This window comes from Orcinus orca, chromosome 19 (assembly GCF_937001465.1).
Source record: "Orcinus orca chromosome 19, mOrcOrc1.1, whole genome shotgun sequence".
In the NCBI taxonomy this organism is placed as follows: Eukaryota; Metazoa; Chordata; class Mammalia; order Artiodactyla; family Delphinidae; genus Orcinus; species Orcinus orca.
Window position 1 is genome coordinate 41,118,498 of NC_064577.1, and position 27,478 is coordinate 41,145,975.

At 49.6% G+C, this 27,478-nt stretch overlaps 1 protein-coding gene across 2 annotated transcripts; it reads right to left on the reverse strand.

The window, feature by feature from the left end:
- Window positions 1–13: 13 nt before the first annotated feature.
- Window positions 14–27,478, reverse strand: ODAD4 (outer dynein arm docking complex subunit 4). Of its 2 annotated transcripts, XM_012537762.3 has the most exons (12): window positions 27,260–27,478; window positions 25,455–25,586; window positions 25,050–25,200; window positions 24,348–24,409; window positions 23,714–23,879; window positions 22,170–22,394; window positions 21,785–21,992; window positions 16,193–16,279; window positions 8,702–8,898; window positions 5,107–5,207; window positions 3,396–3,480; window positions 14–747 (listed from the first exon to the last, which is right to left on the reverse strand). In XM_012537762.3, exons 1-12 carry the CDS (start codon window positions 27,371–27,373, stop codon window positions 326–328), a joined length of 1,950 nt encoding a protein of 649 aa, XP_012393216.1. In that variant the 5' UTR covers window positions 27,374–27,478; the 3' UTR covers window positions 14–325. The 2 variants fall into 2 exon arrangements, with proteins under 2 accessions (XP_012393216.1, XP_049558575.1); XM_049702618.1 differs by lacking the exon at window positions 22,170–22,394.

Consider the following 27,478-nt stretch of genomic DNA (forward strand, 5'->3'; position numbering starts at 1 on the left):
GACAGACTCAGGGTTTGTAAGAGTGAAAGATGCACATTTAAAGGGAAAACAGTAATAGAAAGAGACAGAGGTGACCTGTGGGACCCAGTCCACATGTTTTCCTATTAGAGACAAATCTCAGCTTGAAGGTCCAGTTTAATAAGATCTCCGTGGTCCCTGTGAACACCAGCCTCCTGATCGTAATGCCTACTCGATGGCTTCATTCGTCTTCCTTTTCATCTTTTTCCATTTTTTCAGAGTTTTCTGTTATTTCCGGTTCTCTTATTTCTCCCGATTCTGTTTTCCCCAGTGCTCTGGACCCTCTTCTGCCGATTTCTGAAAGTGTCTACTCTAGTCCTTCGGACTCCCTCGTGCTTGATTCCTCTGAGAGGTTTTGGTCCAGTGCTGAAGGCCTCCTGTAAATTTCTCCTGTTTCCCCTCTGTTCACTGCTGTTAGTTTCCTGCCTGCTTCTCCAGATTGTCCCTCGGCAACATCTCCTGGACCTCCCTCCATCGCAGCTGGTCCTTTTCTCCTTGAGGGGCTGGCTTTTTCTACTTCTTCTCTCTGCCTATGTTCTTCTGGTCCACTAGCTGTGATCCCCAGGGTTTCCTTAGACAAGTCACCTTCGGTCTCTTTCTCACTCTCCATTTGCTCCCGCTCGCACTGCTTCATCACCTTCTCGGTGACCTTCTCGGGTTCATCTCTCATTCTCATCGTTTCCTTCTCCTTTGCCATCACTGTTATACTATCCAACGTAGTGGCATCTTCTGAAAAACAAGAGAAAGGAGGGAAGAAAGGTAGAAGTTTGTCCGTCTCCGGGCCTGGGGGAACCCCAGCCTGTGGGGGCCTGTGTTTCTAAGAGACAGCACCCCTTTCCAAAATGAGAAAAGGGATCATTTACTGAGCACCAGCTCTGTTCCTGGCATCATGTGAGCGGCACAGATTATACCGTTCAGTCATCAAAAAATTGCATAGTGGGGCTTCCCTGGTGGCGCAGTGGTTGAGAGTCCGCCTGCCGATGCAGGGGACACGGGTTCGTGCCCCGGTCCGGGAAGATCCCACATGCCGCGGAGCGGCTGGGCCCGTGAGGCATGGCCGCTGAGCCTGCGCGTCCGGAGCCTGTGCTCCGCAACGGGAGAGGCCACAACAGTGAGAGGCCCGCGTACCGCAAAAAAAAAAAAAAAAAAATTGCACAGTGTTACTGATTCGAGTTTGCAGTCGAGGGACCTGAGATTGATAAAGGGGAAATCACACACGATGGTTACATTGCAAATAAATAACTGGCAGAGCCAGGATTTGAACCCAGTACAGTCTGCCCCCAGACCACATTCTTTCTTTTTCCCTACGAGAACTAGCACAGGTGCTGGGAAAGGACAGAGGCTTCTCCTCCAGCATCCCCATTCTGCATTTCCCTTCGTCCCTGGGAAGCATATTCATCATTTGTTGGGAGGTTCCCTGTAAAAATGTGAGCAGATTGTGGTGGAAGTTCGGATGGAGAGCAATTTTACAACCCAAGGGATCTTTGCTCGTTGTTTTTACCAGCTACAGAGAAAAGTTACCAATCCCTTCCTGAGTCTCCTTCCACTTCCTGGAAGTCCTGGTTTCTAAGCCGCCTATAGGGGCTCTGGGTTCAGAGCAGGAAAATGACGTGGTTTGGCCAAGACACATGCAATGCTGCCACCTGCTGTCCGGGAAGGGAAGTGCCCAGCAGCGGCCGGCCTCAGGGCCTTCCGGAGTTTTCAGGATGCCTTTCCCAGCACTCCGTCGGCCAAGGGAGGAGGATGCTTGGAGCATCTGCCACTTCCCTGCTGTACCCTTCACATTATTCCTTCTGTGGCTTCTGAGCGCAGTTCCAAGGGTGTGTGGAGGCAGAGGCAGATCTTCTCTGAGGGGATCTGGCCACCACGTGGCAGGTGCTGGATAATAAAAGGCTGTCATCTGGCTGCTCAGGTGCCCAGAAACCCCGTGCCCAAATTCCCGCTGCTGTACCTGGATCAGAGAGGGTTTCAGCCTCGGTGCCTGCAAGGGGCTCTGTCCCCCGAGGAGCCCGGAGCCCCAGCCCCAGCTACCCTTTACTGCGATCTGGCTGGAGGGAGGGCCCCTCAGAGGGGCAGACAGAAACTGCACAAGCGTGGGAAAAGCATGGGTTCCAGGGGTAGGCTGCTGGAGACTGGAATCCGCTGTGGGACTTTAACCCCTCTGCCTCCATGTCCACACCCGTAAAATCAAGCACGGAATACTTATTTCTTAGTGCTCTGGGATCAGATGAGTCGGTACGTATAAAGCTTAGACGAGCGCCTGGCATGCAGGAAGCACCGAGTGGGGGTCAGCTTCTCTTATCATCCCTGCCCCTCTGGGGCCCGTCCCTGGTCCCTGTCGACTCCGTGGGGCCTGGAGTCCCAGCCACTTCCTCTTCCCTCACTCCTTTCATGGGAGCCAGTCAGACAGCCTAGAGCAAGGCGGGGGATCAAAGGCCTCTCTACTCCCTGGAGCCCTCGGGAGAAAGAATGTGATAAGGGCTAGACCGGCCAGCAGGAGCACAGCCCTGCCACCTATGCACCTCAGCTGGCCCTTGGGTCCCCTGCCCCGACCCCTGCGCTGCCCACTGCTGGCCCTGACGAGCAGCTGCCGGCAGCAGGGGAGCGTGTGGCTCTGAGTCAGACTGCTGTGTGACGTGGGCAGATCATTCAGGCTCCAGTGCCCCCAAAACAGTACCTACCTCCTAGGTGGTGAGGACCGAGTGAGATCATTCTGTCTAATGCTTAACCCAGTGTCGGGCCAGCGGTTAAGAGCCCCCACAGTGTAAGCTACTGTCATTCCACCTCTGTGTCTGCTCCTGCTGTTTCCCACCGGAAATGCCCTCAACCTTCCATCTTGTATCTGGAAAATGCTTGGGCATCTTTTGGAGCCTGAAGCAGAAGATTCTCCCTCTTGGAAGCATTCCCTACCTCCCCACAGAACTGGGAGCGCCCCTGCCTGGGCCCTCACAGCAGAGCACTGTCCCCCTGCACAGCAGGCTCCGGTGCAGGAGCCCTAGTCGCTGGCAGCTCTAATTGCCTGGCTCTCCCACTGGGCTGTGGGCTCCTCCAGGGCAGGGACCGAGCTTCTGTCTCCTCCCAAATCTCACACCTTCCTGGCACGTGACAAGCGCTCAACAAATAGTTGATGAATTGATTAAAGAAATTCGGGAGTACTGAAGAAATAGGGCAGACAGCACGGGTTCTGACCCCAGCCCGAGGTCTCCCTCTCCTGTCCCAAGAAAGGCTGGGGTTGGTGGCGGCACTGAAATCAGAATACTTGGTGAGCAGTGCCAAGCCCCCGACCGAAGGAATGGCAGGAAAGCATGGCGAAGACTGCCAGAAGGAAAGCAGAGGGAGCGTTCTGAGGTTGCCGTCTTCGGGGCCCCAGAACTCACCTTTCTCCTTCTTATCTTTGAGTATCTCCCTGTAGTTGGTTTTCTTCAGCTCTTCAGTGATGCACTTGTTGACATCGTCCAGGGCCTGTGGGTGGCAGAGGAGCTGGTGAGCTCTCTTAACCCCGTGTGACCTGTCCTTTCCCCACCCAAGCCCCAGCGCCAGGAGGCAGGGCTGTGCAGAACCCTGCCCCCTCCCCTTTCCCCTGGCTCCTCTGAAGACTGCCGCCCTGAGGTTAGTGGATACTATGCACTTGGAACTCCCCACACTAAGTGGTATGAGAGATAGCGCGGCTTGCAGGCAACTCAAACTCATTTCCCTCGGGCTCAGGCCTGTTCTGGGGGGTTGCGTCTGTCTACTGAGTCCCACCTTTTTACCTAAAGCTTCTCTTGGCTTCAGCCAGCGTAAAAGAGACAAGGCAAGCCCTTCAGCCCTCAGCCAGGCAGCAAGCCACGGAAGGGACTCAGCCACACCCTGTGGCTGGGGGCTGGCCTGCCTTCCGGGGGGCTCCCACGGTGTCTGCAGGACCCCCGGGGACCTGGAACTCAGCCTGTGCGCATCTTGAGGGCAACTCTGCCCTCTTCGTCGCAGCCCTCCCCCTGACCCCCCCACCAGGGCAGAACACCACTAGACACTCAGGAAACGTCTGCCAGGCCTGGACTCTCTTGTGCAGCGCTGGTCTGCCCCCCTCGTATGCTTTCCTGCCTGGAGATGCCATTCCGGGGGGTGAAAGGTCAGGGGCCTGATCCCATGAGGAGCCACTTAGGGCCGTGGGTCCATTTGGCTTGACAGGCGCTTCTCTTTGCCTCCTTTCAAAACCTGCCCAGCCTCCAAGGCGACCTCAAACCCTCCTTGAGGGGAAAGGCCCAGCCCTGCCTACCCACTGAGGCTCTCACGCTGCATCCCCTGGTCCCTGTCGCATGGGTCAGGAACGAGGGCGTTGCGTTCTAAGCTTCCTGTAGACACCCCACTTCCTGAGGGCTGGGACCACGGTCGTCACCTTTGGTGCAGTGATGGGAAGACTTTAGATCTGCACTGTGTGGTACCCAGAGGCCTCACGTGGCTATTGGGCACTTGAAACATGGCTGGTGTGACTGAGGAACTGAACCGTAACTTTTACTTACTTTTAATTCCTTTTACTCTAAATGGCTGCCTGACCAAGCAGCGCAAGTGGGTGAGGCCATCACGCTGATTTCTTACTGACTCTTGGGGGCGGGGTGGGGGATGGGGGGGCTGGTACTTTCCAAACTGCAAGTCCTAAAATGTGCTTAGAAGGGCTCAGCCGGCATTAAAGAAAAGGAATGAAAAGAAAATAGAACAGAGTAGGAAATATCAGCGTACACAGTAAAGGTAAATATGTTTTGTAAAACTTTCTATTTTTTGTCTGTTTTTTCAAAGAAAAATGTGTGTATTGAGGTGAATTCTCTGGCAGTCCGGTGGCTGGGACTCCGAGCTTGCACTGCCGAGTGTGCAGGTTCGACCCCTGGTCTGGGAACTAAGATCCTGCAAGCTGTGCTGCAAGGCGTGGCCCCAGAATAAAACGTTCACAGTATGGGTACTGGTTGGGCTGCTGTATAAACTGATGGCAGTAACAGTGGAAAGCCACTGCCCTACCCAGAATGTGCCCTGCGGTTGGGGGGGATAAACATCTGGGGCTGAGAGCCCGGGGGGCCCACCCAGCCCCAGAGCCGGCCCAGCGGGGGAGAGGCTCACGTTGATGATGGCCTGCTGTGCCTGGCTGTTATGGACGAGCTTCGCTCTCTCCAGGGCCTTCTCAAAGTTGTTCACTGCCGACTGGAAGTCTCTCAGCTTCACTGAAGAGCACGAGGGAGACAGGTAGATTGTGACATTGTGTGCTGCACGGTGCGGCTGCCCTGCAGGTGCCAGCGGCCCTCGCGAGCAGCCCCAGGCGGGCAGCATCTGGGCCTCCCAGCACCACCCTTTCCAGACATTCCTGGGTCCTCACCCAGGACATTTCTGGTCCTCACCGCTAAGGACCAGAACCTGAGAAGCTGAGCCTTGGATTTCAGGTGCAAAGAGTCAGTGAGGGAAGGGGTCTGTGCCCACATCGTGCGTCTCCAGGGGGACAACTCCATCTTGCCCCACCTTTAGATTGTTCCAGAAAAGATCTTTTTTTTTTTTTTTTTTTTAATGTTCACTCAAATTTGTTAAGAACACTGTGGAGACCAAACACATCTGGACGGGCTGGCTGTGACTCGTGGGCCAGCGGCTGGGACATCAATGCCCACGCTGGTACAGTCCGAACCCAGAGAGGAGGCAGCTCCCCCGAGCTCACTCACTGGACAGGTTAGTGCTGGGCCAGGGATGACGGCCTATGGACTGATTGACTGCCCTTGAAAAGAGGTTAATTTCAGGAAGGACGGAGAAAAGTGCTCACCTGCCAGGGTCTGGGAACACCACACTCCACTTTCTTTACACACCACTGCTTCCTCTTATCACTGAGGACCCCAAGATCCACCCCTCCCCATGAACTGCTTTGGGATCCCCGGGGAAAGAAGGGCCTTGTGTCCATAAGTCAAACGGCAAAAGGCCTTATATCTGAAAAGCAATTCTAATATAGTTCTGAAAGTCTGTGGAGTCACAGTGAATGAGGTCAATACATATTTCTTTTTCAAATACACATTTGAAAAGAAGGAAAGTCACTGTAATCCCTCAGAGACCACCCTGAATAAATGTCAATGTCATTCGGACACCGCAGGTCGGAACAGGAGTCATAACACTTACGGGAGTGACGCAGTAAAGGCTGTTCCTTTTAACTGAATCTATAACCTGAAGTTATCTTCATTCTGGGAGCCCTTTTCCTCTTCTTTCCCCCCCCCGCCCCGTGTATCCACAAATCTACACATTTATATTTACATTTTCGTTGAGCCATAGACTTTTCTAAGGATTGTAATTGTTTCTCATCTGTGTTAGAAACACTTACGGGAAGCTGACGAGAGGGCAGGAAGGAAGAAATGAGTGTTTCTGGAGTGCTCGCTATATGCTAGTTCTAAGTGCTTACACGCTTAAGTATTAGCTTATTTCTTCACACCAACCCTCTAGGTACCTACTATTGATATAATCATCCCTATTTACAGAGGACGAAACTGAGGCACAGGGTGGCATTTGCCAGGAGGGACCAGAGCCCAAGATCTGCCCGCTCGGCTGTGTTGCCTCTACAACCCAGTGGCTCTCGGGCTGCTGCACTCATTGGATTTTTCCACCCTAGAGTGGGGAAACTGAGACCGGCAGTAAGTGGCCTGTTTCTCCAAAGGCCCTCAGGGCCTAATAAGACCTTCAGTGGTTAGGACTGGGTGCTTTCACAGCTGGGGTCTGGGTTCAATCCCTGGTTGCGGAACTAGGATCGCGCAAGCCCTGCTGCACAGACAAAGAAAGAAAAGTCCTCACAGGAACAGGAAAGAGTTCTAGGAAAAGCCACAGTAACCATGTCTTCCCCAGTTTACAGTTTTCAAGTGGTTTTCTCTATGTTTTTAGGAAAGAATCTACAAGACGTAACGAGGCCCAGGAGGCCCTGTGGATCTGGCCCCTCACCAGCCTCCTCTCTCCAGACTTTCCTGGCCCCCAGGAGCTTGACACTGATCTCCTGCAGTTTCTTAAATCAGCCAAACTCCTGCCCACCTCCCTAAATGCGGTCCCTTTGGCTGAAAAGTTCTGGCTTCAGATCTTGGAACAGCTGGTGCCTTTGCATTCTTAATGTTTCTGCTTAAAAGTTACTCCTCAGGCATGCGGGCAGGACAGTTACCAGTTTTGCTCCCTACTGTATGCCCAGCTTTGGTGCCTAGAAGGTGCCAGGTATGCATCTGTGATGTGAATAAGTGAATGTGTGATAAGGTCCCTGATCAGAGCACCTATCACGCTTCCTCCTTCTCTGGGGTCAGCTGCGTGCCCGGAGCAGGGCAGCTCAGCACAGCGATTAGAAGCCCGCGCTCCACTGCTTGCTTATTACTGTAAGCTATTTGTTTTTTAAGTTCATATTATGAAACATTTCAAATACACAGAAAAGTCGTTGGAATAGTATCACGAGCCCCCATTACTCATCACCCAGCTTCAAATATCGTATGACGTCACTTGTATGTGGAAGCTTAAAAAATGATACACATACGGCTTCCCTGGTGGCGCAGTGGTTGGGGGTCCGCCTGCCGATGCAGGGGAAACGGGTTCGCGCCCCGGTCCGGGAAGATCCCACATGCCGCGGAGCGGCTGGGCCCGTGAGCCATGGCCGCTGAGCCTGCGCATCCGGAGCCTGTGCTCCACAACGGGAGAGGCCACAGCAGTGAGAGGCCCGCGTACCGCAAAAAAAAAAAAAAAAAAAAAAACGCAGGAAAAAAAAAAAGATACACATAAACTTATTTACAAAACAGAAACTAACTCACAGACTTAGAAAACAAACTTACCAAAGGGGAAAGGTTGGGGGTAGAGATAAATTAGGATAAATTAGGAGGTTGGGATTAACATATACACATTACTACATATGAACTAGATAAGCAACAAGGATCTACTGCACAGCACAGGAGACTCTACTCAGTGCTCTGTAATAACCTATATGGGAAAAGAATCTGAAAAAAGAATAGACCTATGTATACGTGTGACTAAATCCCTTGGCTGTACACCTGAAACTAACACAACATTGTAAATCAACTATACTCCAATATAAAGTTTAAAAATTGTTCAAAATACCAAAATATCACCAATCTTGTTTCATCTGTTCCTCCTCACCCCTGCCCCTTGCTGTTTTTTAACAACTTTATTGAGATGTAATTCACTTAGTAAAAAATGCACCCGTTCGTGAGTATACAGTCCAATGATTTGGGGTAAATTTATAGGCGTGTGCAATGATCAGCACAACCCGATTTTAGAACTTTTCCATCACCCTAAAAAGTTCCCTCACGTGACCTGGGGCAATCTGCTGAACCCTGTGGAGTCTCCGTTTCCCCAACTATAAGAGGACAATGATGCCTCCATCCCTGGCTTGCACGGTGATTAGGTACAAGAAGGCACACGTAAAGGCTACCGAGGCAAGAGGAGTGGAGCTGTTTTCATGACCACATGACACTGTGCTGGTCTGCAGATGACTTCCTCAAGGGCAGGGCAGCTCTCAGGGGCCCCCAAGCCCTAACTGAGCTTAGCTTAAACTAGGCACTACATACGCTGGTCAAAATGCAGGGGTTTATCCCCACTCTCAGAATCGGAACTCTCAGCGCAGGGATACACTGGGATGGTAAGTTCAGGCCACGGGATTCCCGGCCCTGACATGGGAAAGGTAGGGTGGTCCTCATGGGGCCCATACCTTGTGCCTGTGCCACCAGAACACCGGCGTTCAGCTGCCACTCGATGTCCCCTTCTTCCTCGGCGCACTGCAGGGACTTCTCACCATAATTCTGGGCCTGCCAGGCCTGGTCCAGCTCCAAGTAGCAGCGGCCAATCTCGTGGAACAGCCAGGTCTTCTCCAGGGTGCTTTTGGCCAGAGGGATCTTCTCCTCCCATCTGGGGACACAAGAACCAGGGTCAGCTCCTTCCGCTCAGGCCCTGCACTCGGCCATAGGAGGCCGGGCTTCCTACTGGTGGCAGAAGAAAAACTGTTCTCCAACTACCAGTCCTTTTAGAAACGGGGGTGGAGCTAACAAGCATTAACATATTTTTAAACTACCAAAGTTATTTTGGTACATCTATGGGACTGGCTTTGATGATACAAGAGTTGAAAATAATGTTTGTAAAACAGGATTTGAAATAACATAATAACATTTAAGAATATTATTAAGCACACGTAAGAGAAAATCAACACAGAAAAAAGACTGGAATGAAAAAACAAAATATCAATAAAAGTAAGAGCAGGATTAGAATTAGTACTTGTCTTTGGGTGGTGGGACTGAAGACTTTTTCTTTTACTTTTCTATATTTTCCAAATTAATATTTTAACATTAAGCACGTATACTATAAAACGTTTTATTATAAAAAGATACAGCGATTGGTTCAAGAGGGTGGAGTAGAAGGACGTGCTCTCACTCCCTCTTGTGAGAACACCAGAATCACAACTAGCTGCTGGACAATCATCGACAGGAAGACACTGGAACTCACCAAGGAGGATACCCCACATCCAAAGACAAAGGAGAAGCCACAATGAGACGGTAGGAGGGGCGCAATCACAATAAAATCAAATCCCATAACTGCCGGGTGGGTGACTCACAAACTGGAGAACGCTTATACCACAGAAGTCCACCCACTGGAGTGAAGGTTCTGAGCCCCACGTCAGGCTTCCCAACCTGGGGGTCTGGCAACGGGAGAAGGAATTCCTAGAGAATCAGACTTTGAAGGCTAGTGGGATTTGATTGCAGGACTTTGACAGGACTGGGGGAAACAGAGACTCCACTCCTGGAGGGCACACACAAAGTAGTGTCTGCATCGGGACCCAGGGGAAGGAGCAGTGACCCCAGGGGAGACTGAACCAGACCTACCTGCTAGTGTTGGAGGGTCTCCTGCAGAGGCAGGGGGTGGCTCTGTCTCACCGTGAGGACAAGGACACTGGCAGCAGAAATTCTGGGAAGTACTCCTTGGCATGAGCCCTCCCAGAGTCCGCCATTAGCCCCACCAGATAGCCGGGTAGACTCCAGTGTTGGGATGCCTCAGGCCAAAAAACCAACAGGGAGGGGACCCAGCCCCACCCATCAGCAGACAAGTGGATTAAAGTTTTACTGAGCTCTGCCCACCAGAGCAACAGCCAGATCTACCCACCACCAGTCCCTCCCATCAGGAAACTTGCACAAGCCTCTTAGATAGCCTCATCCACCAGAGGGCAGACAGCAGAAGCAAGAAGAACTACAATCCTGCAGCCTGTGGAACAAAAACCACATTGACAGAAAGATAGACAAGATGAAAAGGCAGGGAGCTATGTACCAGATGAAGGAACAAGATAAAACCCCAGAAAAACAACTAAATGAAGTGGAGATAGGCAAACTTCCAGAAAAAGAATTCAGAATAATGATAGTGAAGATGATCCAGGACCTCGGGAAAAGAATGGAGGCAAAGATCAAGAAGATGCAAGAAATGTTTAACAAAGACCTAGAAGAATTAAATAACAAACAAACAGACATGAACAATACAATAACTGAAATGAAAACTACACTAGAAGGAATCAATAGCAGAATAACTGAGGCAGAAGAACGGATAAGTGACCTGGAGGACAGAATGGTGGAATTCACTGCTGTGGAACAGAATAAAGAAAAAAGAATGAAAAGAAATGAAGACAGCCTAAGAGACCTCTGGGACAACATTAAACGCAACAACATTTGTATTATAGGGGTCCCAGAAGGAGAAGAGAGAGAGAAAGGGCCTAAGAAAATATTTGAAGAGATTATAGTCGAAAACTTCCCTAACACAGGAAAGGAAATAGCCACCCAAGTCCAGGAAGCACACAGAGTCCCATACAGGAGAAACCCAAGGAGAAACACGCTGAGACACATAGTAATCAAACTGGCAAAAATTAAAGACAAAGAAAAATTATTGAAAGCAGCAAGGGAAAAATGACAAATAACATACAAGGGAACTCCCATAAGGTTAACAGCCGATTTCTCAGCAGAAACTCTAAAAGCCAGAAGGGAGTGGCACGATATACTTAAAGTGATGAAAGGGAAGAACCTACAACCAAGATTACTCTACCCAGCAAGGATCTCATTCAGATTCGATGGAGAAATCAAAAGCTTTACAGACAAGCAAAAGCTAAGAGAATTCAGCATCACCGAACTAGCTCTACAACAAATGCTAAAGGAACTTCTCTGAGTGGGAAACACAAGAGAAGAAAAGGACCTACAAAAACAAACAATTAAGAAAATGGTAATAGGAACATGCATATTGATAATTACCTTAAACGTGAATGGATTAAATGCTCCAACCAAAAGACACAGGCTTGCTGAATGGATACAAAAACAAGATCCATATATATGCTGTCTACAAGAGACCCACTTCAGACCTAAGGACACATACAGACTGAAAGTGAGGGGAAAAAGATATTCCGTGCAAATGGAAATCAGAAGAAAGCTGGAGTAGCAATACTCATATCAGATAAAATAGACGTTAAAATAAAGAATGTTACAAGAGGCAAGGAAGGACACTATTTAATGATCAAGGGATCAATCCAAGAAGAACATATAACAATTATAAATACATATGCGCCCAACATAGGAACACCTCAATACATAAGGCAACTGCTAACAGCTGTAAAAGAGGAAATGGACAGTAACACAATAATAGTGGGGGACTTTAACACCTCACTAACACCAATGGACAGATCATCCAAACAGAAAAGTAATAAGGAAACACAAGCATTAAATGACACAACAGACCAGATAGATTTAATTGATATTTATAGGACATGCCATCCAAAAACAGCAGATTACACTTTCTTCTCAAGTGCGCACAGAACATTCTCCAGGATAGATCACATCTTGGGTCACAAATCAAGCCTCAGTAAATTTAAGAAAACTGAAATCATATCAAGCATACTTTCTGACCACAATACTATGAGATTAGAAATCAATTACAGGGAAAAAAAGGTAAAAAAACACAAACACATGGAGGCTAAACAATACATTACTAAATAACCAAGAGATCACTGAAGAAATTAAAGAGGAAATCAAAAAATACCTAGAGACAAATGACAATGAAAACACGATGATCCAAAACCTATGGAGGCCGGGCTACTCCACCCTCTTGAACCATGGGATGCAGAAAAGCAGTTCTAAGAGGGAAGTTTATAGCTGTACAAGCCCACCTCAAGAAACAAGAAAAATCTCAAATAAACAATCTAACCTTACACCTAAAGGAACTAGAGAAAGAAGAAGAAACAAAACCCAAAGTTAGCAGAAGGAAAGAAATCATAAAGATCAGAGCAGAAATAAATGAAATAGAAACAAAGAAAACAATAGCAAAGATCAATAAAACTAAAAGCTGGTTCTTTGAGAAGATAAACAAAATTGATAAACCATTAGCTAGACTCATCAAGAAAAAGAGGGAGAGGGGCTTCCCTGGTGGCGCAGTGGTTGGGAGTCTGCCTGCCGATGCAGGGGACACGGGTTCGTGCCCCGGTCCAGGGGGATCCCACATGCCACGGGGCGGCTGCGCCCGTGAGCCATGGCCGCTGGGCCTGCGCGTCCGGAGCCTGTGCTCCGCGGTGGGAGAGGCCGCAGCGGTGAGAGGCCCGCATACCGCAAAAAAAAAGAAAAAAAAAAAAAAGAGGGAGAGGACTCAAATCAATAAAATTAGAAATGAAAAAGGATAAGTTACAACGAACACCACAGAAATACAAAGCATCCTAAGAGACTACTACAAGCAACTCTATGCCAATAAAATGGACAACCTGGAAGAAATGGACAGATTCTTAGAAAGGTATAACCTTCCAAGACTGAACCAGGAAGAAATAGAAAATATGAACAGACCAATCACAAGTAATGAAATTGAAACTGTGATTAAAAATCTTCCAACAAACAAAAGTCCAGGACCAGATGGCTTCACAGGTGAATTCTATCAAACATTTAGAGAAGAGCTAAACCCACCCCCTTCTCAAACTCTTCCAAAAAATTGCAGAGGAAGGAACACTCCCAAACTCATTCTATGAGGCCACCATCACCCTGATACCAAAACCAGAGATACTACAAAAAAAGAAAATTACAGACCAATATCACTGATGAATATAGATGCAAAAATCCTCAACAAAATACTAGCAAACAGAATCCAACAACACATTAAAGGGATCATACACCATGATTTATCCCAGGGATGCAAGGATTCTTCAATATATGCAAATCAATCAATGTGATACACCATATTAACAAATTGAAGAATAAAAACCATATGATCATCTCAATAGATGCAGAAAAAGCTTTTGACAAAATGCAACACCCATTTATGATAAAAAGTCTCCAGAGAGTGGGCACAGAGGGAACCTACCTCAACATAATAAAGGCCATATACAACAAACCCACAGCAAACATCATTCTCAACGGTGAAAAATGGAAAGCATTTCCTCTAAGATCAGGAACAAGACAAAGATGTCCACTCTCACCACTATTATTCAGCATAGTTTTGGAAGTCCTAGCCACGGCAATCAGAGAAGAAAAAGAAATAAAATGAATACAAATTGGAAAAGAAGAAGTAAAACTGTCACTGTTTGCAGATGACATGACACTATACATAGAGAATCCTAAATATGTCACCAGAAAACTTCTAGAGCTAATCAATGAGTTTGGTAAAGTAGCAGGATACAAAATTAATGCACAGAAATCTCTTGCATTCCTATACACTAATGATGAAAGAGAAATAAGGAAACACTCCCATTTACCATTACAACAAAAGGAATAAAATATCTAGGAATAAACCTACCTAGGGAGACAAAAGACCTGTATGCAGAAAACTATAAGACACTGATGAAAGAAATTAAAGATGATACCAACAGATGGAGAGATATACCATGTTCTTGGATTGGAAGAATCAATATTGTGAAAATGACTATACTACCCAAAGCAATCTACAGATTCCACGCAATCCCTATCAAATTACCAATGGCATTTTTTACAGACCTAGAACAAAAAATCTTAAAATTTGTATGGAGACACAAAAGACCCCGAATAGCCAAAGCAGTCTTGAGGGAAAAAAATGGAGCTGGAGGAATCAGACTCCCTGACTTCAGACTATACTACAAAGCTACAGTAATCAAGACAATATGGTACTGGCACAAAAACAGAAATATAGATCAATGGAACAAGATAGAAAGCCCAGAGATAAACCCACGCACCTATGGTCAACTAATCTATGACAAAGGAGGCAAGGATATACAATGGAGAAAAGACAGTCTCTTCAATAAGTGGTGCTGGGAAAACTGGACAGCTACATGTAAAAGAATGAAATTAGAAAACTCCCTAACACCATAAACAAAAATAAACTCAAAATGGATTAGAGACCTAAATGTAAGACTGGACACTATAAAAGTCTTAGAGGAAAACACAGGAAGAACACTCTTTGACATAAATCACAGCAAGATCTTTTTTGATCCACCTCCTGGAGTAATGGAAATAAAAACAAAAATAAACAAATGGGACCTAATGAAACTTAAAAGCTTTTCCACAGCATAGGAAACCATAAACAAGACGAAAAGACAACCCTCAAAATGGGAGAAAATATTTGCAAACGAATCAACGGACAAAGGATTAATCTCTAAAATATTTAAACAGCTCATGCAGCTCAATATTAAAAAAACAAACAACCCAATCCAAAAATGGGCAGAAGACCTAAACAGACATTTCTCCAAAGAAGACATACAGATGGCCAAGAAACACATGAAAAGCTGCTCAACATCACTAATTATTAGAGAAATGCAAATCAAAACTACAATGAGGTATCACCTCACACCAGTTAGAATGGGCAACATCAGAAAATCTACAACAACAAATGCTGGAGAGGGTGTGGAGAAAAGGGAACCCTCTTGCACTGTTGGTGGGAATGTAAATTGATACAGCAACTATGGAGAACAGTATGGAGGTTCCTTAAAAATCTAAAAATAGAACTACCATATGACCCAGCAATCCCACTACTGGGCATATACCCAGAGAAAACCATAATTCAAAAAGACACATGCACCCCAACATTCATTGCTGCACTATTTACAATAGCCAGGTCATGAAAGCAACCTAAATGCCCACTGACAGACGAATGGATAAAGAAGATGTGGTACATATATACAATGGAATATTACTCAGCCATAAAAAGGAACGAAATTGGGTCATTTGTAGAGACGTGGGTGGATCTAGAGACTGTCATACAGAGAGAAGTAAGTCAGAAAGAGAAAAACAAATATCGTATATTAATGCATATATGTGGAACCTAGAAAAATGGTACAGATGAACTAGTTTGCAGGGCAGAAATTGAGTCACAGATGTAGAGAACAAACGTATGGACACCAAGGGGGGAAAGCAGCGGGGGTGGGGGGGTGATGAATTGGGAGATTGGGATTGACATGTATTAAACTTTTATTTAAAAAGAAATATATGTATTTTAATGTAAAAAAGATACAAGTGGGTAGGTAAACACTCACAGGCCTGTGTCTTTTGGCAGCTAGACACCAGGGGCCATTCGGGAAACCATATGACGTGGAACAGAAGGCTCTGGTGATCAAGTCTATTCCAGTCAAACCACGAAGGCCTGAAGGACAATTTCTCTCTGTGTGGTCAAGCCCGCTCCCGAGTCTCCCTGGGGCTGAGTCACCCCACTGGAGCAGGTCACCAGCCCCAGGGCTGGACATGGAAAGTCCAGAAGTTAAGCCCTCTGGAGAGCTCAGACTCCATTCCCAGTGACCCCATGTGACTGCACAGAGGGACAGAATAACCGCTGAAGGGCTCCCAGAAGTCAATGGTCCACCTGGTCCTGAACTTGCCCAAAGTAAGGGTCACCTGGAGTACTTGTTAAAGTCAGATTCCTGAGCTCTAACCCAGACCTGGAGAATGAGAATTTCCAGGGGAGAGGCCCAGGAATTCATACGCCTAACAAGTGTCCTCAGTGACTCCTGTCACTGGGAAATTTGGAGAAAATAATGATTCTATTCTATTAATTAATTTAACTGATGAGCCACAGAGTTTACAAAGTGGCTTGCCCCTGGTCGCTGAGCACAGCCAGGAGCCAAACTCTGGTCTTCTGATGCCTCTTTGCCTGACATCCTGCCCCAGCCTGGGAGTCCAGTGGGAGGGTGGGATGTCCTGGCCCCAGAGTAGGGAGGGGACAGTCCCGGGTCACTCACGTGTCAATGGCTTGCTGGAATTTCCCAACTCTGGCAAAAACCCTGCCAATGTTGTCCAGGGCCCTGGACTTGGCATCAGGAAGATCACTGTGGGGAGGAAGCAAGACAAGGCCATTCTAGGCACTACGGAAACTGAAAAGAAGGCAAAGACGGGCCAGTTGGAGGGACGATGCCCAGGCTGGCAAGGCTGCGGTACCCAGGCCCTCTTGAGCCCTGTGGCCGGGAACGGACATTATCGGGACTTTTCCGGAGGGCAAACAGGCAACAGCTTGCAAAGATATCCCTTTGGTCCAGCAACTCCCCTTCTAGGAATTCACCTCCAGAATATAATGTAACAAGGACACTCAATAGAGTGTTGTTTGTAGTAATAAACAGTGGAAACAATCTGAATTCAATCAGTGCAATGTTTTGTGTACGAAAAAAGTCCCTGATATATTAAGTTAAAAAGTCAGATTATGGGAGCACATACAACGTCCGTTGCCCCATTAAGTGTTAAAAGTGAATGTGCGGGCCTGAAGCAGAAGCTGTGCTCAAAGCTCTGACGAGGGAGGAAGGGGCCACGAGCCCGGGAGTGCAGTAACTGCAGCTCTAGAAGCTGGAAAAGGCAAGGAAACAGATTCTCCCCAGAGCCTCTGGAAGGAGTGTGGCCCTGCCAACACCTTGATTATGGCCAGGGAAACTGCCTTCAGACAGCCAACCCCCAGAACTATAAGAGAACAGATGCGTTGTTTTAAACCACCAAAAAATAAGTAAATAAATTAAAAAGCGGGCATTTTAAAAAGAAATGGAGAATCTAAATCTAACTATTAACAGTGATTACCCAAGGGAAATGAGAGTATGAAGGAAACTTTTAATTTATCCACATAATCTACATTTTTTTTTCAGTATTCACGTGTCATCAGAAAAGTGATGAATATATTTCCATAAATGGGGGGGGAAGGGATGGAGGGGGAGTTTGGGGTTAACAGATGGAACTATTATGTATAGAATGGATAAACAACAAGGTCCTACTGTATAGCACAGGGAACTATATTCAATATCCTATGATAAATCAGGTGGAAAATAATATGAAAAAGAATGTATATATATTTATAACTGAATCACTCTGCTGTACAGCAGAAATTAACACAACATTGTAAATCAACTATACTTCAGTAAAAAAAAATTTACACCTTAAAAAAAAAGGTATTTCCATAAAGAAAAGGCAATCGCTCCCCCCTACACTGGTTCTTTACTATTACCATATTACCATATGAACATTCGGATCTGTTAAAAAATACCTCCCTCCCAACAAATAAACCAAGAAAGTCCTCCCCCAACCGCAGCCCCCTCCCCCAGCATCCCTCCCTGACTCCCTCCCTTCTCAGGCAAGCTCCCCTTCTTCCCTTCGCCCCTCAGCCCCTGGCCCACAGTGGCAGACTTCCTCGTCTTCCAGGAAACCCTGCTCTGATTTACTCTCCCCACCGTGGCCGCGCTGCCTTTTAAATGCAAACCTGACCAAGCCATCCGTCTACCCGCGGACATACCCACATCTGTCTGCAGTCTCAGCGAAGCTCTGTGTGTGCAGGCAAAAGGGAACAGCCTCAGTGTCTGTCCGCAGGGATGCAGTTACCTACGTGCATACTGTGGGTGCCGAAATACCTTTCTATGAAGCTATTCGAAGAATGAGACATTCCTTTCCAAGGCACGTTCTTTTTTAAAAAACCACATAAGTGAGTCACTTCTGTTTTAAAAATCCTATGTACGTGTACGTGTACATAAATGTGTAGGTAAATACATTGAAAAGGGGCCAGGGGGACACATCTCAACGCGGCCCCAGGGAAGCGAGGGGAGTGTGGTGTTGAGGGCTGTGGGGAGACTTAGCACCACACAGCTCTGGGTCGAGCACAAGGCCGTGGATGGGTGTGAAAACAAAGCTCTCATCGGCCCTCACTCCTTCCGGCTAGGTCCTCCCTCCTCACTCCCCACAGGTCCTGGCCCCCCTGCCCAGCACACGAGCCACCGGTTCCCCCAGCCCTCCACCCCTGCCCTGTCCCTCTGCCTAGGGAGTCACCCCTCTTGTCCTATCTTTTCCTTCCCTCCTCCCTGAGGCCCCCTCAGCTCCTCTCTCTTCGGCTTCTGGGCCACGTTTACTACTCTGATGTCAGCCTCCCCTTCCAGAGTGGGTGCTCTTTTCCGGTGTGAATAGACAAGTTGAAATACGTTACTTTGTTCATAACAATAATGTGTACTGTTATCTTTGACAGTAGTGGGACTGAGAAAGCCTGCCATCCAGTCATCCACAGAGTAATCAGAGAAAGGAATTGAGGGCTGGGGTCACGGAAGAAGCTGCTCAGACAAGTCGGGATTTGAGCTGCGCCTGGAAGGATGGTGGGCTTTGGAGGTGGGGGCAGGGTTGATTCCACTGAGGACACCCGTGGGGCGCACAGGTGAGACTCATGGGTGAGACTGGCGGCCCGGGGACTTCCCTGGTGGTCCAGCGGGTAAGACCCCAGCGCTCCCAATGCAGGGGACCTGGGTTCGATCCCTGGTCGGGGAACTAGATCCCGCATGCACGCCGCAACTAAAAAGATCTCACATGCTGCAACTAAGACCCAGCACAGCCAAGGAAAAAAAAAAAAGACTGGAGGCCCGTTTGTGGATGTTGCAAAGGAACTAAGCTTGTTTAAGGAACACCTCTGTTTGCTTCATCAGCCAGTTAGCGCACATGCATCACATGCCCATTACGTGGCAGATGCTGGGAAGAGAAAGGGAGTAGCAAAGTCCAAGGTCTGCAGGGCAGGCGAGAAACGTACGGCGTGTGGAGAGGGAGCACGGAGGAGGGCTGCTAAGTCACTCTGGGGCACATGGTGGGCTTCCCCCAAGAAAAAACCACTTCTTTACAATTTGAAGGATGGGGAGGAGGGAGCTGATGAAGGAAGGGCTGGCAAAAGAGAAGGCTGAACAGAAGCAGAGCCGAGAGGTGCTGGCCAGGGCTCAGGATGCCCAAGGGCCCGGAGAGAGCCTGGTCAACCGAGGTCAGGGTAAGTCAGGTCAGGAAGGACGGTCTGAGCTGAGCAGACCCGGGCGCTGGAACTGTCTCCCGACCACTGGCTTTGTTTTGCACAGAAGGGCCAGCTGGGCGGCAGGAAACCCAGGTCGGAGGAAACAGGCAAGAAGTGAGGAAGGTCTGGACTGAGCTGTGGGAGGGAAAGAGAGAAGGGAATTTTTTTTTAAATTTATTTTTATTTTAATTAATTAGTTTATTTATTTTGGCTGCGTTGGGTCATTGCTGTGTGCGGGCTTTCTCTAGTTGCGGCGAGCGGGGGCTATTCTTCGTCGTGGTGCGCGGGCTTCTCATTGCTGTGGCTTCTCTTGTTGCGGAGCACAGGCTCTAGGCACACAGGCTTCAGTAGTTGCGGCGCGTGGGCTCAGTAGTTGTGGCGCACGGGCTTAGTTGCTCCGCGGCATGTGGGATCTTCCCGGACCAGGGCACGAACCTGTGGCCCCTGCATTGGCAGGCAGATCCTTAAGCGCTGCACCACCAGGGAAGTCCGGGGAATGTTCTCTTGATGGCAGGAGGAGGCGTGGATGGGCCATGGCGGGCTGGCGTGAGCGGTGAGGGGAGGGAGGTGTCTGGGAAGCTCCTTCCTGGGGACTGAGTGGCCACCAGTGCCATCTTCACGGATAGGGGGCCCTGAGGCAAGAGATTTGGCAGGACGATGAGGGGCTCCACTTTGGACATGTTAAATTTGGGGCTCCTGTGGGACATCCAAGTGGAAATGCCTTGGACTCTGTTGCATATGCAGGTCCGGAGCTCAGAAGGGAGGCAAGAAGTAAAGATTTATGTCTTTAGGGCACGGGAGAACGTTGGATCCAAAGTACTGCATATACTTATTTAATCCTCAAAATCCCCATGAGTTGGTATTATTATGCCTTCATTAGAGATGAGGAAACTGAAAGGGTCAGCAACTGAATCAAATCCACACTGCTTCTAAGTGCCAAAGGCAGGAATCAAATTCAGGTATGTCTCCAAAGCTGGTTGTTGTTTGCTTGTTTTCTACTCCTGGAATGGCCAACATGTGAGATTCCTGCTCAGCGCGGTGAGGGCAGGTGAGAAATGAGCTGGGAACGGACGGACGGCTTCTAGGACTCGGACGAGCAAGGGGGAGAACACAGGTGGCGGGCGTGTTCAGGGGATCCGGTTTGGCCCAGAAGGGTGGACTGACATTGGAGGGCTGTGCAGAAGTAGGTTCCGAGAGGGCCCTGAGTGCCAAGTGAAGGCATTTGCTTTTAACCTGCAGGAGGTGAGGGCCCAAGGCCTGTGTGTCAGCAGTGGAAGGACAGTCGACAGGTGAAAATCAGCATGTCTCTGGAGGTGACGTGTGGGAGCAGCTCCAGGCAGGGAGAGGTGAGGGCTGACCTGAGAGGAAGTGGGAGGATGGGAGGGACTCCCCTGGCGGTCCAGTGGCTAAGGCTCCGCGCTCCCAATGCAGGGGGCCCGGGTTCGATCCCTGGTCAGGGAACTAGACCCCGCATGCCACCACTAAGAAGTCTGCGTGCCACAATAAGAGATCCCGCATGCTGCAACTAAGACCCAGTGTGGCCAAAAGAAATAAATACGTTTTTAAAAAGTTAAAACAGAAATGGGAAGATGGGAGACTGAGAGAGGCTCAGAACAGTGGGGTGAGTAGAACCGGGCAAGAGAAGGTCACAAATGACTCCAGAGGTTAGAACCAGGGTGCCCAGAAAGCGATGGTACCCCTGAGAGGGGCCATCAAGTCTCGGGAAGAGCTGGTTCCCGAGAACCAACACAGTAGTCATCACGGATACGCAGCGCTGTTCTGAGATCTTCATGTAAACTTCTGCATGTCGCCCTCCCTGCTACCCTATGGGGTAAGGGCTACTGTTTTGTCCATTTGACAGAGGAGACCCAGGCTGCAAGAGGTTAGTTAAGTGCCTGCCTAAGGCCCCATAGCTGGGAGGCACAACTTCGAAGCCCAAGCTCTTTGTCAGTGCCATGGTTTCCGAGGCCCTGCTTGATCCAACCCCTACCTGCTTGGTCCAGTCTCCTCTCGGCCTTAAGCTCCCTCCTGCCTACCTCTGGGCCCTCCCACAAGCCAAGTGTGTCCCCAACACCCAGTCAAGTCCTCCTGGAATACACTTTTCGTAGCACCGGGTCCTGTACTTTTTCCTTATGACACTTATCACAGTTGCAATTTATTAGCTGTGTCACTTTTTGTTTTATCTCTGCGGGGAAATGAGCCTTGTGTCTGGTCACTGCTGTGTTCGCAATGCTAGCAACATCTGGCATGTCTGGAGTTGATGAATGCTTGTGGAGATGACATAAAAATAAAAATATCCCTAAGAGCCAAACCACTGGGAGCTTTTTGGAGTCTGGGGCCACTACCTTCCTTTTGTGGCAAAAAAAAGCTGACAGTCTAGGCGTGCCCTTGTCCTGGGTAGGTGGCTCCTCCCTCTGGGGGAATCCACCTCAGGCACGCAGGGCAGAAAGTGGGAGCTCAGCCACCAGCAGCCCTGGCAAAAGGCCGAGACGTAGCCCCCGCCCCAGGCCTCGGCCGCTTGGCCTTCCAAGCCCTTGCAAGCACTCACTATTCCTTGGCGATCTCCAGGTCCTTCCTGTGGCTCTGCAGGGCTGCCACCATCTGCCCCAGCTCCATCTGGGCGTTCCCTATGCAGCTGTGCAAGTTTCCAACCAGTTCGTCCTTGTTGGTCACCTCCTCTTTGTTCCATTCCAGAACCTTCTTCAGCACTTTTTCAGCTTTCTGAAGGCTGCCTTCAGCACTGCCGCTGGTCAGCACTGGGAAGGGAGAGAGGCGATATGGAGCGGGAAGCAGCCCGCCCCCCCCCGGATGACAGGGGAGCCCACTTCCCCCTCCAGATTCCATCCACAGGCCAGCGAAGCCAGGGGCTCCGGCTGCCGTGCGGCTCTGTCCCCACCTGGCCACAGGCCCGCCCTTCTGAGAACACCACCCACACATGTCAATGTCCTCCAGGCTCTTGAGGATGTAGCGGGCCGCCTGTGAGGGCCGGCGCTTGCGGTCCCCCAGCCGCTTCTCTTGCATCAGTTTCCGGTCCCGCTCCCTGGCGTAGATGGGCTTCTGCTGCCTCCAAAAGTCACTGCGCCTGTCCAGGTAGTTGACGCCCGTCATGATGAGGTCCTCCACGGTCAGGCCGTGCTTGATGGTGCCTCTGATCAGGTCTGTGGGCAAGGGTGTGGGGAGGCGTCTAAGGGGAGTCACCTCCTCTTGGCTAAGGGTCTCCCTGTGGGGACCTCTCCCTGGAATTGGGGGACAGTAATGAAAGCAAGAGCACATGGGTGGGACAGTGGGTCTAACTGGGTCCAGACGAGGCCACAGCCCCCTTCTTCAGGCACTCTCATGGCACAGGGCTTCGAGCATAGGCCCCTTACGACAACACATGAGGAGCTAGCAGAAGCAGCAGCTGGTAGACAGCTTTCTGAAAAGCTCCCAGCCCTCGGGGCTCCCTTATTTCAAGCTGTGTCCTCAGAGAAGACAAAGTAGAAATGCACAGCCTGGTCCAGGTTGCCAGTGACAAGCAAGTCCCCAGGTGCCAAGTGTGACAGTGCAAGCCGGGACCTGGAGGGGCATGCCCGAGCTCTGCCCACCTGCCTAACCAGAGGTCAGAGCTGGGAGCAAAGCTGCAAGGCCACTTGGGTAATGCTCCAGCCACCTCTTCCTTCCATGGAAGCTCCTCTGCAGGGAGGGAAGCATCCAGGCCTGTTACAGAGGAGCTGTGCCAGCAGTGAAGCTGCCCCTGAGACGCACCCTGCCGGGAATCCTACACAGGACCTTGGGAAGTCAGTTCTGGAGAAAAGGCATTGGCTTCAAGGGTGATCCCTGCTCAGGCTCAATAGCTAATGGCAACACTCCCACCACCCATGTTTATAGGAGACAGTCATATAATGAATGTCTAATGAGGAAATAGGCTCCGTCCTATTTCCTCTCCCTGCCAGCGCGGTGTGGTGGGAAGAGTGCTGCACTGGAGGTTAGGAAGCCTGGGCTCTGCTGCCAACTCCACCACTAGCTTGCTCGTCACCTTGGACAAGTTACTCCCCATTCGGGCTCTCTCTGATAAAAGGAGGGATTAGAGAAGATGAGGTTTTAGGACATTATGGTTCCACGGTCCTAGGATTTCCCCTCTAGCACCTCCAAGCTGGATTCCTTTGCCCTCTGTACAGACTGAAGGCTCAGGGGATACCCCTTTGGGGACCGCAGTGGTAAATCTTCGGCGTTCCCTCCCAGGGTACCATAGCACTTAAGAGCTCTGGTTCAGAAACTGGACTTCTTGGATTCAAATCCGAGAGCCGTGTCACTGAGTTACTTAACCTCCCTACGCCTCAGCTTCCTCATCTGTAAAATGAGAATGGTAGCAAAACCTTTCCAGAGGAACGTGTCGGCAAATATCCTTTGAAAGGCTCTGCCTCTGGCTTATACGTTAAGGATCCACCCCAGATTTCCTTCGCCCCGAGTTCCCTGTTGCAAAAAAAGTGTCTGAAACCTTCATCCAACAAGAGCTTCTCCAGATACTCCTTGTCCACGTAGAGCTCGCCCAGGAGCTGTCGGATGGTCTTCTCGCTCTTGAGCGAGCCCTTCCGCTTGGACTCTCTCTTGGGATGGTGTACGAGCTTTCTCACGGGATGAGGCTTCTGCTGGGCTTTCACGCTCTGGGAATACGGAGCAATACCCAACAGAGCCTGAGAAAGGAGCCTGGAGCACCCAGCCAAGGTCCCCTGAGCCTGTGATCCCAGACCGCTCCCTCCAGGACCTCCGTGGGCTGAGAACCATGGAGTGTGTCTGGTCCAGGAACAGCTACACTCCCAAAACCCCTCAGGAGCTGGGGCAGAATCTCATGACTGCCCGCACTGGCCAGGAGCTCATCACTCCCAGGCACGAGGGCCGTTAAGACTTGTTTTTTTATTGGAGTATAATTGCTTTACAGTGTTGTGTTAGTTTCTGCAGTACAGTGAAGTGAATCAGCTCTATGTATACCTATATCCCCTCCCTCCCAGCACTGCCCCCATCCCACCCCTCTAGGTCATCACAGAGTACCGAGCTGAACTTCCTGTGCTCCTCAGGCACGTGTGGCCTCTGCCTTCCGAAGGAGATGATGTCAGAGCAGCCAGGGCCCTTACCTCCGCCTGCTTGCTTATGAAGGACAGGTCCCCTTTGTTCTCCAGCTTAATAGAAGAAGGACCTGCAAGGACAAAAGCTGGGGCTCAGGTCGGCCGGGCCCCCAGGCACAATCTATCACATATTTTATGTGGAAATAGTTGCCTTTGGCAGGAGGATGGTGGAAGCTGGCTAGCAAGCAAATGGTTCAACACTCTCCTAGGAGCCAGGCAGCCCCCACTAGCCTAAGGCCACAGCAGGCCCTGGGCACCAGGGGTGCTCTCCACTTCCACACTCTGCCGCCCACAGTGGCAAGCTCTCCACCCACCCCCACCCCCACTAAGCTGATGGGCAGAGCCAGCCCTTGGTGCGTATGAGGTAAGGGAGGAAGCCAGGGACCGGGGAAGGCTGGGCTCAGGACCTCATTCTACCCTATGACACCAGGCCAAAAGAAGCCCTACTCGTCTGTCTTGGGGTGAGTAAAATGGTGCTTCTCATCTGGCTTTGGAGAGAACCAGACACTGCAGTACAGCGGATCGGGGGACTGGTCTTCCCAGTAGACAGTTCCTAATCCTCAAGGAAATCATGAGCGGCCAGATCCACGCTTGGGACTCCCTGTAGCCCTTCCGGTGGTGGCTGCCCACCCAGTGCACCTCGGGCCTTCCCCCAAACCTAAGGATTCCAGGAGCCTCCTGGATAAGGGCAGAGGCCTCACGGTCACTCACTTCCCACTGAATTGTTGATGGCTTCCTGGGCTTTCTGAATTCCAACTCTGAATTCCCGATCGGGCCTCAGCTTGTAGCCTCGATGATAGAACACCAAGGCAAATTCAAAGTCTCCCATGGTGTACAGGGTCTCTGCCTTTTGTAAAATCCCCTGAAATGAGAGCAAGTCAAATCAAGGAGGGCAGACGAGGCCTTCTAGGACTCAGGTGTGGTGGAACAGAAGGGTCCCTGGCTTGAGGATAGATGTTGGGATACAGGGGCAGAGAGCCAGGCAAGTAACCTAGGAAGGGAAACGGCAATCAACTCCAGGCAGTCTGGCTGGTTCTTCAACCAGTACTAATCAGAGGCTGCTGCAGCCGGTGGCAGTGATGAAGAAAGAGTGAGTCCTCCCACCCTCACGGTCACCTTGCAGAAAGTCGGGTCGCCCTGGAGTGAAGCCTCAGCGTCTGCCAGGGATTTCTCCAGCTCTCCCATCCTGAGGAAGCACTTGGAGCGGGCAACCAAGCAGTTCTTATCTCCATTCTGAAGGTGAAGAGCCTGAGAAAGAAACCACTCAGATCAACGGGCACCAGGCAGGGTGAGGTAAGAAGCCGAAACGGACACAGCAGCCCAAACCCTCCTGCCAGAGTTTCAAGGGGACTCCACAGGCCAGCAAACAGGTCTTTGGATCTTTCCAGACTAAAAGCAGCACCACACCGATCTCCGCTCAGTCAACTAGGTTATCTGCATGTGGCTCATCTGGAACAAGGTGAAATCACAAGCTATCGTGGAAACCACTGGTTGAGAAGCGAGAACATGCTACCCTGTGGATATTCGGAATTTCTCCTAGTGTCTGGGATGCCTCCAGTCCACTCAGAATCATAGGGTGTTTGGTGCATAAAAATTCAACCATGAGCCCGTAAATGGCTGCACAACACATTCAAAATACTACTCGGAGGCTAAGCCTTCTGGAGGCTAACAGAATGGATTTTAGACAATCTGCAACTTGGTTATCCATTCCACGTGCCCTCTCTTTTTACATCGCTTATTTGAGAATGAATCACTATTTCAGGGGGTTAAGATGAAAGTACCGAGAAAATAGAAACTGTGATTTTGGCCCTAAAGTGGCAGCGAATGCTTCCCCTCCTCCCCATGTCCTCCCTTCTCTTAAGATCATTACCATAGTCTGCAGTGTACTGTCCTTCCTGAGGCATCAGACGGTACCCGCCCCTGTCTAAGACCTTCCCACTTTTCCAGGAAGAGGAAGTGGCTACTTTCTTTCCTAGAAAAGCCCACTTCTCACCTAAAGCTGTAGGCCCCCAGGATGTTCTTTTCTCACTACCTGAGCTTCTCCAGGATGAAACAGGATCCAGAAAGAGGAGAATGCGTGGGGCAGGGCCCCTGAACTTAATTGTTGGCCCATCCGATCAATTATTTTTGGTTTTAGGATGTGGTTGGTGATACAAAGGGCCAAAAGACTCTAGGTAGCAGTTGAGAAGCTTCACTTTAGTGGGAGCCTTCGGACTGGTTACATGGCTATCCTACCACTCCATTTGTACCAAGCGGGCTATTTGTTATAAAAGAAACAGTCATAAAAACATACAAAAGCTTATTTGGGAGACAGTACAGTAGAGTATGGTGGTTAGCACCTCAGCACTGAAGTCTGAGTGCCTGAGTTTGAATCCTTCCTCTGCCACTCGTTAGTTCAGTGATCTTGGGCGTGTGACTCGACTTCTATATCAGTTTCCTCATCTACAAAATGGCGTAATAACAGCACCTCCCTCATAAGCTTGCCACTTAACAGTACGCCTGGTATCTTAAAATAGCACTCAATCCCCTTAGGGTCGAGTGAAGCTATTTATACTACAGTAAAGTTTTACGATGTTAGTTATTCACTGACCACCTTCCAGAAGCAACCGTGTGCCAGACTTCACTTCTGCAAGCAGCGTCCCAGCCACTCTCCCAGCCAGTTACGGGAAACTAAGGAAGGAGGCCAATCGCGAAACATTTGAGTAAAAAAGTAGGAGACGAGGTCAGTGTTAACACAGAGGTTGGTTACTAACAACCAGGCAGAAGGCAAGCGGGAATTGGTAGAAAACGGCCAAACAGGGGCTTATCTGTCACAGATGTGCATCAATCAGTAACAGTGGAATAATGGAAACAATAGGGTGGTTCAGGAATCATCAGGACCTCAGTGATGGGTGGCTGATAGGTTCGGAAGCGCGACTCACGTTGCTGAAGCTATGGGCGGCTTTAGCGAACTCCCCGCACAGATAGAGCCGCTCGCCCTCCGCCATGTAAGAGGTGAAGGTGCTTGGCAGGCCTTCAGTTTCTGGGTCCGCCATGGTGACGCAATTCGGAGACGATGAAGCGGAGAAACGGAGGAAAAAAGCCTGAGAACGTCTGTCTGGCTTGTGGAACCTCCGTCTCTTACCAACAGGGAGACGTAG

Excerpts from the sequence above, each read along its gene's own strand:
- ODAD4 (XM_012537762.3), bottom strand. The coding sequence starts at position 27,373 with ATGGCGGACCCAGAAACTGAAGGCCTGCCAAGCACCTTCACCTCTTAC. Across the intron at positions 22,395-23,713 it reads GAAGCTCTTGTTGGATGAAG|ACCTGATCAGAGGCACCATC; the intron begins GTTTCAGACACT and ends CCTTGCCCACAG. Across the intron at positions 16,280-21,784 it reads CTGGAGATCGCCAAGGAATA|TGATCTTCCTGATGCCAAGT; the intron begins GTGAGTGCTTGC and ends TCCTCCCCACAG.